The sequence below is a fragment of the Aythya ferina genome (assembly GCF_964211825.1).
Source record: "Aythya ferina genome assembly, chromosome: 19".
NCBI lineage: Eukaryota > Metazoa > Chordata > Aves > Anseriformes > Anatidae > Aythya > Aythya ferina.
Window position 1 is genome coordinate 10,354,764 of NC_140309.1, and position 17,058 is coordinate 10,371,821.

General features: G+C 63.5%; 1 protein-coding gene across 1 annotated transcript; it reads right to left on the reverse strand.

Moving 5' to 3' along the window:
- Positions 1 to 1,185: 1,185 nt before the first annotated feature.
- On the reverse strand, positions 1,186 to 11,899 carry TBX2 (T-box transcription factor 2). The gene is made up of 7 exons (XM_084492942.1): positions 10,870 to 11,899; positions 9,878 to 10,145; positions 7,310 to 7,456; positions 6,103 to 6,179; positions 5,821 to 5,990; positions 3,698 to 4,308; positions 1,186 to 2,822 (listed from the first exon to the last, which is right to left on the reverse strand). The coding sequence occupies exons 1-7, from the start codon at positions 11,232 to 11,234 to the stop codon at positions 2,376 to 2,378; spliced, it is 2,085 nt and encodes a 694-aa protein (XP_084349068.1). The 5' UTR covers positions 11,235 to 11,899; the 3' UTR covers positions 1,186 to 2,375.
- Positions 11,900 to 17,058: the final 5,159 nt, after the last annotated feature.

The window sequence follows — 17,058 nt, forward strand, 5'->3', positions numbered from 1 at the left end:
GAGGCCACTTGTCCCCAGAGGTCACCGTCCCAGCCCCGCTGTGCTGGCAGCACTTCTCCCTCCCCAGGAAAGAGCAGCCCCATGCCCCACGAGCAGACCAAGGCCCTAGGAAGAGGCACCATTTACACCTTTGAGCCCCCAAAATCTCCACCACCTCCCTGCTATGTTCACCTCGGTGCAGCTCCTCCTGAACACAGCATGGTGGGGAGGGTGCTGGGGGCCAGGGAGCCCCTACACCGCCACACGCAGGCACCAGCCGCATCCCCTGCGTCACTAAAAACAGAGCCCATCGAGCTGGTGCTCCTCCTGAGATGTGTTTATTCGGAAATAGCCCTGCGAGCCTATTTTTGGTAACTCCATTTCCCTCCTCGTGTTCAGGAGGCCCCCACCCTGCCGGTCCCCCCCCCAACAGCGGAAACAGCCACGATGCTCAGCCGAGAACAGCGGCTCCTCTGCCCCCGTCGGGGATCCTGGCTCCAGCTCCTCTCCCCCCGTCGGGGTACCCGGCCCCTGTTCCTCCGGAGCGCTTTTAGGGGCTGGGGGAGGCAGGAAAGGAGCCGGGGTGTCGGCGCGCCCCGTCGGGGCCGGGTCAGCGGCGGGAGCGCGGCGGCACCGGCAGAGGGAGCCCTGCGCACGGCGCTGCGGAGCCCGCACCCCGCGGGGACGCGCCCGCGCCGCCGCCCTGCCGCCGGGCCCATAAATCTTCCCCGGCCCGGGAGAAGGGTAATTGGTGAGGAAAAGGGCTGCCGGGGCCGGCCTCCTTCGCTCCCCGCAACGCCGCCGAGCGGCTCCGGGAGCGGCCGGCGTCCCGTGGGCACGGCCCCGACGGCTACACGGGGCAGCTCCCCCCGACGGTACCGGTGCCGCCTCCCCCCGATGGTGCCGGTACCTGCCCCCCGGCCCCGCTCCCTGCGCCCCATACTGGCAGGGCCCCGCTCCGCACCTGTGGGGGGGGACGGGACGGGACGGGACGGGCACGGCTCGAAGGGGCGGCCCTCCTGAAACCAACAACCAGCAGCGGAGGTTTCCGCTGGGGCGGCCGGGCGCACGTCGGGGCATTCCCGTCCTTCCCCCCCACCCCCCAGCCCCGCACCTGCGGAGGGCGCCGGCCCCGACGGGGCGGCCCGGCCCTGGGCGCACTCCCGCCGCAGAGGCGAAAATGAAAGAGGCGGGAGCCGGCAGGGCTTCTCGGAGTATTTTTTTATTGAAAGATGTGAGAGATTTCATCAAAACTGAACAGACAGACACCCGAGTAACCAGCACGTTTCAAATCATGTATCTTTTTATTTTAAAACAAATATAGAGCACAGTCCTGTGATATTTAAATTTATTATACTTTTTTTAATTTTTGTTCTGGAGTGAAAAATAAAAACCTGAGGTTTATTCCTGCATTCTCTATACCCCGCACTGTAGAGAGATTTTAGTATGTTTTGGATTCATAAGTTTTTTCTTTTTATTATTTTTTCCCTTGCAGAAGTCTGTTAAAGAATTGAACTCTTGCTTTCCAAAAATTGTTCTACCGGTGGCACATGATTGTCCTAGAGAACAGGCGGGATAAACAATATTTTAAAACACAGTTAAAGAAACCAATATCTCCTTCAATCACAAAGAGCTAAATAGTTTTCATTTACAATATATATGTTCATGTAAAATGAAAAAAAAAAAAACTTAAATGCGATGAGTTAAACTCTAAATATTATGTACACACCAATGTACAACTCTGAATAAATTAATACCAATTTGCATATTCTGGGATCCTTATAGCTTATTTACACAAATTACCATTTATTTCATAAATATCTGCCCTGGTACCCACGGGGCTCCCCCCCCGGCCGGTACCAGCTCTGCGTGGCGGTGACTGCGCAGCTCCGCGGCGGCTGCCGAGACGGCTTTTTTCCCGTGTTTTCTTCCTTATTTCTGTTCTTTTTTTATTTATTTATTCAATTTTTCCTCCCTCCCCCCACCCCCCCTTGCACAGACGAGGTTTTGGCCCCGCTCGCCTCCCGTGGGGCTCACAGGCTCGCCCCGTCCATTGCCACCCGTCGGGTGCCACCGCATCGGCTCGTCCCCCCCCAGAGCCACCCTGTGCCCCTCTCGGGGGAGCTCAGAGGAGTGGGGGGCGACCAGGAGAAGGGGGAGGGCAACTCCCAGACCCTCACCCAAGGAGGGAGTGAGCCCCATGCTCCTTTCCTTGCTCCTGGCTCCTCGGCGGTGGGGCCGCGTTGCCCGCAGGGCTCCTTCCCCTCTGCTCCAGCACCCCTCGCCCCAGCCGCCCCCACCCCCTGCTCTTTAATAAATATTTATACTGTGCTGTACAAAATACCAGTGCTTCTCAGCCCCGTGGGGGGGGACGGGCTCGCTGCCCGCCCCGTCGGTCACTTGGGGGACTCCCTGCCGGGCGACAGCTCCCGCTGGCTCTCCAGCCCGCTCACCAGTCTCTGGATGTTCTGCAGTTCATTGAGGGATTCCTTCAGGGAGCCCTTGGGGGAGGCGGCGGGGCGCTGGCTGCCCCCTTTGTGCAGGGGCACGTCGGGGAGGGGGCTGGATTCCCGGCTGCTGCCCGCCTTGGAGCCCTCGGAGCCGGGGTTGAGGCTGGCGGGGAGGCCGGTGGTGAGCAGGTTGGTGCTGGGTGGGATGGTGACCGGGAGCTGGTAGGGGCTGAAGCGCAGGCGGGGCCGGCTGCTGCCCAGGAAAGGGTTGCGGGAGAGCGGCCCGGCGGCTGCGGCGCTGGTGGCCGGCATGGCCGAGGCGGCCGCCGCTGCTGCCGCCATGTAGGTGTAGGGGTAGGGGAAGAGTCCGCCGAAGGTGGGCATCGGGATTCCCTGCGGAGAGAGAGAGGGGTGAGAGCTGTGCTGGGCCATATCGGTCACCCAGAAAAGGCAAGGCAAAGCTGGGGCACCCTGGTGTCATCTGGAATACAAGGCGGGGTAGCCTAGGAAGGGGTTCAGCTGGGGTCCCCCATCCACTCTGCACCAAAAGGGGTTGGTACCATTGGGCACAAACCCATTGGGGTTACAGCGCCGTACAGCCTGGCTGTGTCCCCACATGCTCCACATCCCCGGCTGCGCAGCATCACAGGGCTCTAACCACATGAAACACGTTGGTAAGTCAGTCTGATAAATGAGGTGTGCTCAAAGATGTCCTTATGCATTTCATCATGGGGACTGGCAGAGGTAAGGCGAGTCTGGGTGTCACGGGAATTGTTCTGGGGCTGGTGGGGAGATGGGGGCTGCTGGATGGGGACAGCCAGGCCAGGGTAGCGGGCCAGGGCTGCCGCTCCCAGTGCTGCCCCTGCCTGTGGTGGAACCCATGACAGCCACAAAAGAATCAGGATTCTTCCTCAGACTGGCTCTGGGGCCATCATTCCAAGTGTCCCCCCATGTCCTGCCCGTGCCACACTAGGCAGCACATCCAGGGCCCCAGGGGATGTCACACTCTGTTCCCACAGCTTGCAGGGGCCATGGGGGAGGCCAGGGGGCACTGACAGCTCCTGACCCCATGAGCACCACACTGGGACCACCTCAGATGTCCCCACAGTGGGGGCAACACTGGCTAGGCCCATGCCCCCAGAGTGTTCAGATAGTTTAGGGAGTTTTGGGGAAGAATGCAGGAGGAGAGCGAAGGATTGTAGGAGTCTAGTAGGGCTCAGGGCCTGGCAGGGCAACGAGGATCAGGACAGGGACACGGGGAGTCTTACCTGAGAGGCCAGCATGTGCTGGGAGAGGTGGAAAGGGAAGGGGGTGGCCGTCCCTGCCGTGCCTGGGGCAGATGAGAGGGCTCCATTCTCCAGGCTGCCCCCACCGGTCACCGAGGCCAGCAAATGTCCCATGCCCATGGCCGAGAAGGCGCCGGGGGCCATGGCGAACTGTCCTGGGTGGATGAAGAGGGGCTGCCCCGCACCCAGGGGGCTGAAGAACTGCTGCCCGTGGAGGCCAGAGAGCGCGAGGCTCTGCAGGTGCCCGGCGCTCAGGTGCGGGGGGCTGTCCGTGTGCACCATCAGCGGGGCGAAGGCCTCCTTGCCCAGCCCGCCGCCCTCCGCGTCCTTCTTGCCCGGCTCCGGCTCTTTCCTCCGCCCTTCCACCTTGTCCTTCTCCAGGCCCCGCGCGCCGAACAGGCCCTCGCCGGGGCCCTCCCTGGGGGACGCGCCGTCCTTGGCCTTCTCCGGGCTGCGCCTCTCCTTGCTCCGCTCGTCCGGGCACCGCGGGCTGCCGCGGGGCGTCGCGTCCTCCCCACCGGGGCTGGTGGCCACCGGCCGCTCCTCAGGTGCCTTCTCCACCTCCGCGTCGCTGTCGGCGCCCAGCTTCTCCTCTGCAAAGGGATGGATGGGTTTAGGAACAGCCCAGAGAGGTGAGGAGCGGGTCTTTCACCCTTGAATTAAAGCGAATTAAGCCCCCGCCACCATTAACAGGAGGAACGCTGTAAGGAGAGAGGGCAGAAACAGGCCCTCGTGCCACGGTCACCACGGGGAAAGGGGATTGACAACAGCAGTGCTGCTGCTCTGCCAAACAGGAAAAACATGTTGGATGGAGGACCAAAATATATTACAGCATCGTTCTCGTTAGCTGCAAACTCAAAGCGGGTTGTGGGGCGGGAGATGAAGAGAGCGCAGGCGGGTGGACAGCGCTGGAGGAAATGGTCCTGTATATATTTAATTACATGGAGCTGATCAACAGCGCTCCGTGGATTTATTCCAAATGTGCAGGTTGAGTCAGGTTAAGGAGGCAGTTTTAAGGAAAGAGGTACGCTGCAGGCTTCACTAAGAGTGCTTTAATTTAAAAAAGGCACCGAGCTCTCAGGAGGAAGGGGGAAGAGAGGTGAGGGGATGGGGAGGACGTGGGGAGCAGAGCCTGCCATGGAGCAGGGCCCCATCACACCCCAGCACTGCACCCCGCTCACACTGTGCCCGACCAGCTCTGGCTCAATGGAAAAAAGCCTTTGGTGCCGGCTAGGTGAGGCTCTGCAGGCTGGGGTGAATATTCTGGGAAGCCTTTGAAAGAGGAGAGGGGTGCAATAAACCCTCCCACCGGCTTGGGGCCGGGGGGGGGGGGGGGAGGCTGCAGTTTTGATGAAGGTTTGCAGGGAATTGGGTTGGTGGAAAGTTTAAAGAGCAGCAGATTGATAGTGCGGCAAGACAAAATCCAGCATCTAAAAACTGCTACGTGGGAACTGCTAGTTTATTTTCATTTACTAGCTTTAAGCCCTGGAGTTACAACATTTTTTCCCTTTCAAACGTATTAATTCTTTCTTTTTTTTTTTTTTTTTTTTTTCCCCCCGCAGGGCACTGAGCGAGCCATGAAAGGCAGGGCGACGCAGCAGCGAGGCGCGCCGGACAGCCGCATATAGCATACGGCCTGCCTCGCCTTTCCTTCTTGTTTACACTAACGTATAAACAGGAAAATGTTGCAAACCCTAAATGCCATTCGCATTTGCTCGCTGGATCTATCCTGTCCTTTCAACCCTTCGGCTCCCCCCGTGCCCATCTGCACCTTCCCCCTGCGGGTGCAGTTTGCCTCCTACCCCGCAGGAACCTGCAAGCCCCGAGGGGGGGTGCTTTGGAAGCCCCCTGCTCGTGCTCTAAAGGGGACCCCGAGCAGACAGGGGCTCGCTGAAAGCTGCAGCCGTTTGGGGAACCCGCCTGCCCCAGCCCTCCCCACGCCGGGGTGTGCAGCCCTGCTGTCGGGGGGCTGAGAGGGTGCAGGCTCAGCCCTGACGGCGCGGCGGAGACTGGGGGGGATTGGATAGAGAGACTGGGGAGGGGGGATTGGAAAAAAGAGATTGAAGATGGGGATTGGAGAAGGGGGATTGGAGCTGCTGCTTTACCTCTGCCGCTGCCCTTGAGGCGCAGGGGGCTGGGGAGGGCTCCCACGGGGGAGTGCAGGGCGTCGCGCACCGCCGACGGCTCGCAGGAGGAGGCGTCCGACTCGCCGCCGTCGCGGTCGGGCTTGCAGGGCTCCTCGTACATCCGCAGGGATGGCAGCGAGAGCTGCTTCCTGGCGGCAGAGAGGCAGCGCTCAGCCCCGGCCCTCCGCGGGTGCGGAGCGGTGCGGGGACCGGGGAGGGAGGGGGGGGGGAAGCGCCGAATTAGGGGGGGGCGCCCCTTACCTCTTCTCCCGCCGGCCATTGCCCGTGTCCCGAAAGCCCTTGGCGAAGGGGTTGTTATCGATTTTCAGCTGGGTGATCTGCAGGGACACGGAGAGGGGCTGCGTGACGCCCTGGCCGCCCCCTCGGGGACCCCGGCCCCGCTCCCCCGGGGCCGTCGGGGAGAGCCCGGGTCGCGGCCGGGCCGGGCTCGCTGCGAAAGGCGCAGCGTCCCCGGTTTAACACACCGCATGCTTTATTAAAAATGATGCTGAGGTTTCGCTTGAATTATTAATAGCGTCTTAATGATAGGAAGTTATTTTTCACGGCCCCCCGGAGGGAAGATGGCGACTGAGCCGCGCTGCGCTGGTTAAAAGCTATTCTTATCCCTCTCCGCGACGGGCTTCTGGGGCCGGCGACATTAGGGCGCTCAATAATGCATGTCTCTGAAATACGGCCCCGAGAGGGGCGCTTTAAAAATGCATGTCTGCCCGGCCCCGGCCGCCCCCCGGCCGCGCCCGACGGGGCCCCCGGCCGCTGCCGCCCGACGGAGCCCACCGGCAGCCAGCGGCGGGCGAGCAGACAAAGTGCTCTTTAATCGATTGTGACTCTTCGCCATAAACTTTACGAGGGAAACAAGCCCACCAGGACCCTCAGACAGAGCTGTCAATTAGCATCAGCAGCCAGGGGTGGAGGTGGGGGTCAGCTTTTGGGTTAAAACACACGCGCGCACGCAGCTCTTGGAGGGGCCAGCGGAGGCTCCGTGCTCCCCACGGGGAGCTCCTGCCTCCCCTGCTCGCGGGAGCGACACTCGCTAAATCACAAAAGCAAGTAAAATCGGTTTTTCTGGCCCTATTTTTCGGTTCCTGCCGGGCCCAGGGCACCTTGTCCAGGAGGCTGCCCAGGCCGGGTGCTGCTCCCTCAGCCTGGGCCTGCGGCAAAGGCTCCCGCAGAGAGGAAAGGTGCGACAGAACCCGGGGGGGGGGGAATTAATAATAGCACTAATAGCACTAATAACGATATTAGGGTGACGGGTGCCTCCTCCTCTGAGGACTTGGGGTATGAGCATCCTCCTGTTGCTGCCTTTTGGCCACTCTCCCCGCGATGCTCTCCTGCAGCAGCCCTCGGCTTTGGATAGAAGCACGCACAAAGAGCCCAGGAGGGGACACGGGGGGGACAGGAACAGGGCAGAGACGGGGACAGGGACGGGGCAGGGGCTGCCCGGCCGTACCTTGTCGTTCTGGTAGGCGGTGACGGCGATGAAATCGGTCTCGGGGAACACATAGGTGCGGAAGGTGCTGTAGGGCAGCTTGAGGATGTCGTTGGCCCGCACGATGTGGAACCGGGGCTGGTACTTGTGCATGGAGTTCAGGATGGTCTGGGGGGGCGAGAGAGCACAGCCCGCGGCCGCGGTCAGCCCCGGGAACCCCATCGCTGCCACGCGCGAGTCAAGCTACCTCTCTAAAAAATTGCCTTTTTTTTTTTCTCCCGAAAAAAATAAAAATATAATAGTAATAATTCAGCGTGAGGAAGGAATGCCGGCGGATGCCAAAGAGGGAGATTTCTTTTTTGTTTATGTCATTGCACGATCTGCCCCCAAATAAGGAGGTCACGGGGAAGGCAGGCACTGCAACATCTTGGGGAAGGCACGGCAGGAGAGCAGCTACGGGCATCTCCCCGGTTTATTGCAACCCTGAAAACACGAGGCGAATTTTCGACACATTTCTAGCCGCTTTCAATAGTTCCGTCCTTTTCAAAAAATTCCTCTGCCTCGCCACCGAAATAAATAAATAAATACAAATGAAAAAGACCCGAGATTTGCAGTTGGGCGCAGCAGAAAGCCGTGCCAGCGCCTGCGACCTGAAAGGAGCATTTCACTAAGAGCCATGTTAAATTCATGTCTCAGAGCAACGCTGCAGAAGGAACAGACATTTTTTTTTTTTCCAACCAGGTGCCTGAAAAGCTTCGCCAACACCCAGAGCGATTCTCTCCCCTCTGCCTTTGTTAAAAAGCTCGCCCCGAGCCCACCGCGGTTGCGTTGAGGATTTGTGGAGCCCCTGAGCCGCGAGCGGGGCTGCTCCCGAGCCCCTGCCCTCGCTGCCCGCCCCGGCAACATTTTTCCTGCCCGAGAGCGATGGAATAATTCCCCAACCTGCTGTGGTCGGGCTGACACGCAGCCCTCACCGCCCGGAATTGGTAGGGGAACGGCGAAAGCTTGAGTAATTATTGTCAAATAACGCCGGCCAAATGGCTAAATAATTATCACTTCATTTCGTTTTAGAAGGCAATAAAAAAAATCCCCCTTTTTCTAACCCCAGCAATAATCACCTGCTGATGAACTGTCGGGTCGCTATTATATTGATATAATCTACACGGGATTTATCATGAAAATGGTGAAAAGAAAAAAAAAAAAAAGTCTCATTCAAGCGTGCAAATCTGCATTCCTTTAAAAAAAATAATCATCCCTCTCTGACCAGATGGGCACTGGCTAAACCCTCATCTCCCAGATTTAACACACTCCGGATTTTGGACAACGGCACGTACCAGAAATCTTTAATTGAAGGAGGCGAACCGTTAAAAACGCTGAACCAAACTACTTTTTCCCCAGTACCAAAAAATGCTATTTATGAGACTCCCTTGCTATCGATTTACCTTGCTGCCTATAAATAGCCTCGCAATGTATTATTTAACAAACACACCGTTTCCTGCCTAAAAAAAAAAAAAAAAATAATAAGAAGAAAAATAATAAGAGAGAGGGGAAAAAAGTTTCTCGGGAGCCGCTCCCCGCACCTGGCCGCTCTCCGGGCGCTGCGGGCAGAGCAGCACCGAGGCCTCAGGACCGCCAGTCCCCAGAGCGCAAGGACGGGCTGAGGAACTTTCCCTTTATCGCCCCAAATGCTGGCCCAGACGCTAAGACAGCTCTCTCGTTCGCTGTGATTTTTTCCCCCTCGCCTTCACGCAGGACCCCGCTCCCCTGCAGCCCTGCCCCTGCTTTCTGCAGCTTGCCAACACGCCTCCATTTCTTTCTTTCTTTCTCTCTCCCTCTCCTTTTTTTTTTCTTTGTTTGGATGGATTTTTTTTTTCTTTTCTTTTTTTTTTTTTTTTTGTTTTGTTTTTGTTTTTCCCCTCCGGGAGGTGATACAGATGTGATCAAGAGGGGAATAAACAGACCCGTTTGGAGCCTTTCAGACCCAGCCAGTGCCGAGCCGCTGCTGCCAACGGCTCCGGCTCCGTTCCCGGCCGCGCAACCCCAGCGCAGGTGTCGCCTCCTCCAGCACCCCTCTGCCCGGCTCGGCTCGGCCCGGCCCGGCCCGCAGGGAGGTCCGGGGCTGCACCTGCCCGGCCGCAACGCCCCAGCCCGGCCGCCCCGTCGGGGCTGCCCTCGCCGCCCCCAGGTTAGCCCCGTCCGCGCACCCCGGGCTGCACCTCCCCGGCTCCTGCTCCCCGCCGAGCCCTGCGGCCAGGCAGAGCCGGCAGGACGGGCTGGGGGGGCGACATGCGGGAGCCTAGGGGACCCCGAGCACCCCCGCAGCCCAGCCCCTGTTCCCCCCGGGGGGAGCCGTCCCCGGGACAGCCGGCAGCAAGGACCGGGGAGGGCTTCGCGACAGCGCGGCCGCTGCAAGGCCCGGCAAGGCCCCGCCGTCCAGCCAGGGCCCGGGCGTGCTTTTGCCGGGGGGAGGAAGCCGGTAAAGCCCCACGGCTCCCCCCGGCCGTGCCCGGTCGCAGCGGGGCCGGGCTCAGCGCCTGGCCCGGGGGGTCCGCGCCCGGGGGCTCTGCTCGTCCCCGCGGCCACACTTACAAAGCCGTGCTTGTCCGAGATGTTGTTGGTGAGCTTGAGCTTGTGAAAGGCGACGGGCTTGGCCATCCACTGCTCGCCGGTGGCCGGGCTGTCGGGGTGGATGTACATGCGTTTGGGCATCTCCGGGTCGGCCTTGCCGGCCACCATCCAGCGGGAGTTGTGGAACTTGTACCGGCAGTCGTCGGCCGCAACTATATCCATGAGCAAAATGTACTTGGCCTTCTTGTCCAGGCCGCTCACCCGCACCTTGAACGGGGGGAACATCCTCCTGCGGAGAGACGCACAGCGGTGCAGGGCGCGGCGCCCTCCCGCCCGGTGCGCGACCCCCGACGGCCGCGGCCCCCGGCCCGGCCCGGCAGCCCCGCACCGCCCGGCCCCTCCGAAACCACGGGGTGTGTTTGGGGGGGTTCTTCAGCTCGCCCCGGGTCTTCCCAGCCTTTGGCACGGCCGGCAGGCCCTGCTCCTTCTCATCCCGCTCGGCTGCGCCCATAGGAGCAGAAAGAGGGGGAAAAGCTCCAAATTCCCTTCCAAGAAACAGGGGGCAGAGCCCAAGGGGGTCCCCGGACCGAGCCCTTTTTCACTGCTCTCCTTTGCCTCCTCCGGGGCCGGCAGCGGGGCCGGGGCCGACCCCGGCGGCGGGGAAAGTTTGGCAGGGGCAGGAAAAGCTGCGGGCGGCGAGGAGCCGCCGAGAGCGGCGTAAACAAATGCAGCGGGGGATTGCGGGAGCTCAATTAGTGCGCACAAATTTCATTTGGGATCGCACTTTAGAAAGTAATAACTGGGGGGGGGGAGGCGGGAGGGATAGCTGGCGGGGGGGGTTAAATACCTCCAAAAACTGCCGGCATCGAAACCCCATCGACTCTCGCCCGGGGTGAATTCCCCGGGGCGAGCTGGGCGAGCAGTGGGGAAGGGCTGGGGGCGGGGGGCGAGGGCGCTGCGCAGCCCCGCAGGTGCGGGCGAGTTGCGCGGGGCTGCGCGGGGCCGGCTCTTACCTTCCCGACTTGGTGATCACCATCTCGGTGCCCAGCTTGTGAAACTGGTCCCAAAGCTCTTTGGCTTCCAGCGTCACTTTGGGGTCGTCCTCTACCTCCTCCTCGGGCTCCAGGCTCTTGAGCGAGCGCAGATGGGCTGCCTGGTGGTGGTGTCCCAGGGCCGAGACGTGCAGCCCGGCCTCGGCCGCCCCGGCCAGCCCGGGGTCCGGCATGGGCTTAGCCAGCGCCGCCGGAGGCAGAGCCAGAGCGGGGAAAAAGGAAGGCTGGGCGGCTGCGAGGAAGGCGGACATGGGGAAGTCGGCCGGCCGGGGTGCGTGGAAGGGGTGGTAAGCCATGGCAGTCCCTGGGAAGGCTGGATCTCTCATCGGTGCATCCACAAATCCAGGAGAAAAAGAGGGATTCCCTTTACAAAAACGTGTGTGTGTATTATTGTTATTATTATTATTATTTTTTTTGTCTCTCCTGCCCAGCGAACTCGCTCGAGTCTCTGGAAGAGGAAGGAAAAATCAACAACAAAAATAAAAAGCGCACAAAAAAAAAAAATGCCGAAAAACAGCGGAACTAGATCTGGAAAAAAAAAAAAAAGGCAAAAAAAAAAAAAAAGCGAGAGGCAGTTCCCGGCTCCTGGGACTCCCGGTCTGCGGAGGGGAGACAGTAGGTCCTTATTTTTTGTTGTTGTTGTCGCAGCGAGGGAGAGCGAGCGAGGGCAAAAAGCCCTCCCGGCGAAGTCCTTCCCGGCGCTGAACCGGCACCGAGAGCGGGGCGGGGGCGCGGGCAGGGGCGGCCGCGCTGCCCTCACACCCCCGCGGGCCCGGCCTGCGCCCCGGCACCGCTGCGCGCCCCGCGGCCGGCGCTCGGGCGAGGGCTGCTCATGGCTCAAGGAGCCCGGGTGGAAACGGTTAGATCTTGTCGTGATCTCTGTAAAACTGTGACTATCTCACATGTCCTTCCTGCTCTGATCCGCCCGCTAATGAGCCAAGCCCCCTTGATTGCTGATTTTACGCGTTTCAGACCAATTGTGGATCTGCATAGGCGTGGTTTTGACAGCTCCGGCCAAGCTCCGGGCGCGGGGAGGGGGGGGGGCGAGGAGGGAGGGAGGGAGGACGGGAAGAAGGGAAAAAAAAAAAAAAAAAAGAAAGAAAAAAAAAAAAAAAAGAAGAAGGTGTCGGAAGCATCGGCAGTAAGAAAACATGTCAACAGAATAAAATATTAACCAATGACAGAGAAAAGTGCTCGAAATCCCACCCCCGGCTCCTTTCCGCATACCGGGTCAGCCCTGGCTGCGCCGCGGCCGGGGAGCGGCGGCCGCCGGTGCGGGGACAGCGCGGAGCCACCGCGGCGGAGCGCGGAGCGGGGCCGGGGGGGGGGGCAGGGGGGACCGGGGGCCGCCCCGAAGCTTTCCGCGGCCGCGCAGCCCCGGGCGGGGGCGGAGGGGGGCGGGCGGGGGCGGCGGGTTGGGTGTGGGGGGGGAGTTTAGGGGGGGCCGGAGCTCGGCGGCTGCCGTCTTACGACAGATCCTGGAAAGAGGATCAAGGTGGGGCCCGCCCCGCTCCGCGCCCCGCCGACGGGGCGGCCCGGGCTCGGGGGCGGCCGCCGGGAGCGCGGCCCCGTCGGCGCGGCCGGGCCGTGGGAGAGCTGCAGGCGGCGAGGCCCCGAGCGGCGAGCTCCAGCGCGGGTGAGTGGCGGACACTCGCGCCCTGCCCTCGCCTCCCCCCTCGCCCCGACGGAGGGGTGCGTGTGGGGGGGGGTCCCGCCAGGAGCCGTGAGCGCACGGACGGGGCGCGGACCCCGCCGTCGGGGCGCCCCGCGAGGAGCCGGGCGGGCAGCGGGAGGCCGGGCCCCCGGGGCCGCCCCAGCCGTCGGGGCCGAGGCCCCCGAGGCTGGCGCTGCTCTGGCCGGCCGGAGGGGCTGTTTACCCGGGCGGGGGGAGGCAGATAAGGCGGAGGGGGAAATGCCGGGGCTGTTTGCAGAGGGATTAGGGCCGGTCCCGCCGCGCCGGGGCCCGGGGGGGCGGCGGGCGCGGTGGGTGTCCCCGCGGAGAGGTCCGTTTGGAGATCTGCGCTGATTAACTGAGGGCTGCGGTGGCTGAAGAGGGCCCTGGCGCCAGGCGGCTGAGCCCTCACAATAAAGACCCGTCTCTTGTCACTTCATATTTACCCCCAAATCTTCAAAAAGCGCCCTGCGAGCCTTACAAGGCTCCTGCCCCCGCCGCCTGCGCTGCGGCCAGACGGGACGGGGGGAGCGGAGGCGGGCCCCCTCCTCTGCCCCCTGGCCCGCCCCCCCCCCCAGCCCCACCGCTCCGCGGATGCGCAGCGAGCTGCGGCCGAAGCCGCCCCCGTCCGTGCTCCGGCGGCCGCTGTCCCCTCGGGGCTGCGCTGCGCTGCTCCCCGAGCAGGGCGGGACGCGGGGACCCCCGGGTGCCCCCTTCTCGCAGCCTCCTCTCCCCTCTTTCTGCCCCCAACGACGGCTCATCCCGCTGACAGCGAGCCCTGTTCGCTGCCCTCCCGGCGCCGCCGAGAGCTCCGAGCAGAGCCCCGGCTGTCCCCGGGGCCGCTCCCCCCTGCCGCAGGTTCACCTTCGCCGCCCGGCCCCCGACGGGGCGGCCACAGCGCGGCCGCTCCGGGGCTGCCCGTGCCGGTCCCGGCCGCCGTGCGGGGCGGTGGGGCCGGGGTGGGGGGTGGTCCCGCTGACCATTGAACAGGGCGAGGTGGCGAGCGGGGATTGAAATTTAGACCTGCTTTGGACTTTGCTTCCTCGCCACCGCGGAAATGTGCTGACAGCAGCCTTGGCAAAAATGGGGCTTGCTCGGGCTTTTTTTCTTCGTCCCCTCCTCCCCCCCCCCGTTTTGTTTGTTTGTTTGTTTTGTTGTGTTGTGTTTTCCTTCCCCCTCACAAAGCGAACCCGGAGCCTCGCCTTGCCCCACGCCGGGGGCAACTCTCCCGCGGCCCCGACGGCGACCGCGGCCACCTCCGAGGGGAACGGAGGGGCGCAGCCCACCGGGCCCTGCCGGCAGCCGCGGCCACGCCAGGAAAAGTCGCCTCTCCGCCGGCACAGGGCCTGCCGCCCCCCGCCACCGCCCCCCGCACCGCTGTAACACCGCAAACGCCCTCGCCTGCAGAATAAAAACCGATGCAGAGCAGCCTCGTCTCCCCGACCCTCTGTGCTGCGCCCGTCGGGGGGGAACGTGGGGTGGGGGCTGAGGGGGCCGGGCACCGTTCCCCGGCCCCGACGGACCCCAGGAACCTGCGCCCATGGACGGGGCGGGCGGCGCGATGCGGCCGGGCAAAACCCAACGCGGCCTCGGCAATGAACGGCCCTGGGGAAGGAGAACCGCGGCCTCCTGCCCTGCCCGGCTCTCCGCCACCGAGCGCTCCCCGAGCCGGGGCAGAAGCGGCCGGGACGCCCCGGGGGGACGGGACGGGCCCGGCTCAGCTCGGGGGGGATCGGCCCGGCCCGGTCGCCCCCACGCCCCACCCGCGCCGCAGCGGCCCCGCTCGCTCTTCCCTTTCATCTCTGCCCATCTCCACTCATCATCCCTTTTCTATTTTTAGCCGGTAGACTTAGGCCTTGGCGCCAGGCCGTTTAAGACCTGTCAAAGTCCTTCATATTTCCCTCATGTCACATGGACCTTTCGCTCCCTTCCCCGCGCCATGCGAGGGCCGTAATTTGGATCTGTGAGCTGGTGAGCAAATGCAATTTGCTCTTCTCCATCGCTGTGTTGTCTCCGTGACCCCAGCCAGCAGGACGGCTGGTGTCCTGTCTGGGGCACTTACACAAATTGCGGGTGATTGATGAAAAATAACAATTCTCACAAGCAGCCAGGCCTCCGCCTTCCCCTCCTCCCGGCTCCGCCGCGGCCCCGCGCCCCGGGGCTCGCTCCCCCCGACGGGGCTGCGCGGGAGGGGGGCCCGGCCCGGGACGAAGCCGTCTCCCCGTGCCCGGGGCGAGCCGTCGGGGCCCAATTCCCGGCGCAGATGGCAAGGTTGGGCGCTCCCCTCAGACACACCTGCGGCCACTCGACGCCTCCGCCCGGCCGGGCCGGAGCAGCTCCGCAGGTGCGGGGTGGGAGCTGCATCCCCCGGCCCCGCGGGGAGCCCTTGGCCCCAGCCGCGGACGCGCCGTCGGGTGCCAGCACCCCCGCGGGACTCTGCGGCCCCACCAGCCCCGGGTCCCCCCAGATCCTACTCGCCCCTCTGCACCCCAACGGGAGCCGCGGGGAGCAGGGCCGGAGGAAGCGGGGAGGGGGCGAGGGGCGGCTCGGAGCCCCGTCAGCTGCTCCGGCCGCGCCTCCCCGGCTCCACCTGGGAACGAAAAACCCCGGGGGTGACGGGGAGAGGCCCCCACCCCGCTCAGGTGCCCGTCGAGGGGCGGCGGCCCTGCAGGCGGGTCGGGGAGGGGCCGGTGCCCGGCACATCCCGGGCAGTTACCGGGCCCCTCTCAGTGGGTTTTTATCCCACACCGGCCCCGGTGCGAGGGGAAACCCGCGGAGCCCCGGCAGACCCCGGGACGCCCCCCCCCCTTCTGCCCGAATCCCCCCCTCCTTTGCCCCCAGACTGTTTAGATTTCTCTCCCGCTTTAAAGAAAATATTTCCAGTAATCCAGATTTCTGGAAAATAACAACACGCGGGGAGACGCAGACACAAACGCCGCTGAAGTTTATCCAGAGTTTGAACCACTTATAAACACATTTCCCAGCCCGCTTGTCAGGGCGGGCGGCGAGTGACCCCGGCCCGGCCGGGCGGCCCACGGGGGGCTTAGGGGGGGGCGCATCCTCCACGCCCCCCCGCCCTCGTTACCTTCACGCTGCTGTGAGCCGAGCCCCGCCGCTCGTTGATTTTATTTTTTAATTACGGAGCTTCCTCCCTGCGCGGGGGCGGCGTGACCCCCGCCCGGCCCCGCACCCCGGGGCTGCCCGGCTCGCCCCGTCGGGGCTGCCCCGCTCCCCCCGTCGGGGCCCGGCGCCTCGCACGCCCCGATCCCGTTCCCTTGTAGGGTGACGGACCGGGCCCGTGGTGGTTGGGGGGGGGGATCCCGCGGCGTGAAACCCGAGCTGGCACCGCGGGGGGCGGGCGGCAGCGCGGACGGGGCGGGCGGGGTGGGGTGTGGGGGGGGGGGATCATGCAAATCCCTCTGTTTAAAAAACTTCCATTTGAGAAAGTGTGTCACATCCCGGCGCGGGCGCGTAATCCCCGGGTTAATGGCATTATCGCCGCCTCATCGCCGTAATGGGATGGGGCCGGGGGCGAGCGGCGGCCGAGCACCCCCCCCCAACACACACACACCCGGCCCCTCAGCCACGCGTGACGGCGGCTCGGCCCCGACGGGGCGCGCTCCGATCCCGGGGTAGTGGAGCCCCGGAGCCTCGGGGGGCGGCATCGCCGTTCAGGGGTGCCGGGGCCCCGGTTTTCAGCCGGGTTTCCTGAGAGAATCCGGTCCCGGGAGGGGCGAGCAGGAGGCAGCGCGGCGCTGCGTGGCCGGTTCATCTCTTAAATAAAAGAGATTAGCGAACGACGTTATTTGATCAAATAATGCTGTTACGGCTCCCGCCCCCTTCCTTTGCGGGATTAAAAGTGAGGATTTGGGACCGTTGAGCAGTCTGACCTGGATGGCGGCGGGCACAGCAGGGAGGGAGCCAGCGAGCCCCCCGACAGCCGCGGCTCGCCCACGTCGGGGCCCTGCGCTGGGCTCTGCGCTCGTCCCCTGACGGCGCAGCCCGGACGGGGGGGACAGGGCCCCGAGCACCGAGCAGAGATTTGCAAAGGGGGCAGAGCAGGAGCCACTCCGGGGCCATTGCCTCCCGAAAAGGGGGTCCCGAGGGCAAGGGGGGGGGGGGTCCCGGCTGGGTCCTGCTCCAGGCTTTTCCCCCCCAATTCCTGCTCTTCTGAAGCGGGTGGGTGCCGGCCCCACAGGGAGCAGCCCCAGCCCCGATGGGGGTGACACACCCCCGCTGGCCCTGGCCCCTCACCGTGGTCATTGTGTGGGGTGAGGAGATCGGCAGAAATTACGGCATCAAAGGCAGGGCGAGGTGAACGCTGCTGGGCTAAGTGGGGCCGGTGTCCCGGGCTTCAGACAGGGGTTGGGAACGTATCTGAAATCAAATCTGCACCAGGAGCTGACGCTGCTGCTCTCCTGTCATGAGATTATTTTTTTTGTTGTTCTAGGTTTGACTTTTAGGATTGCAGAATTCAA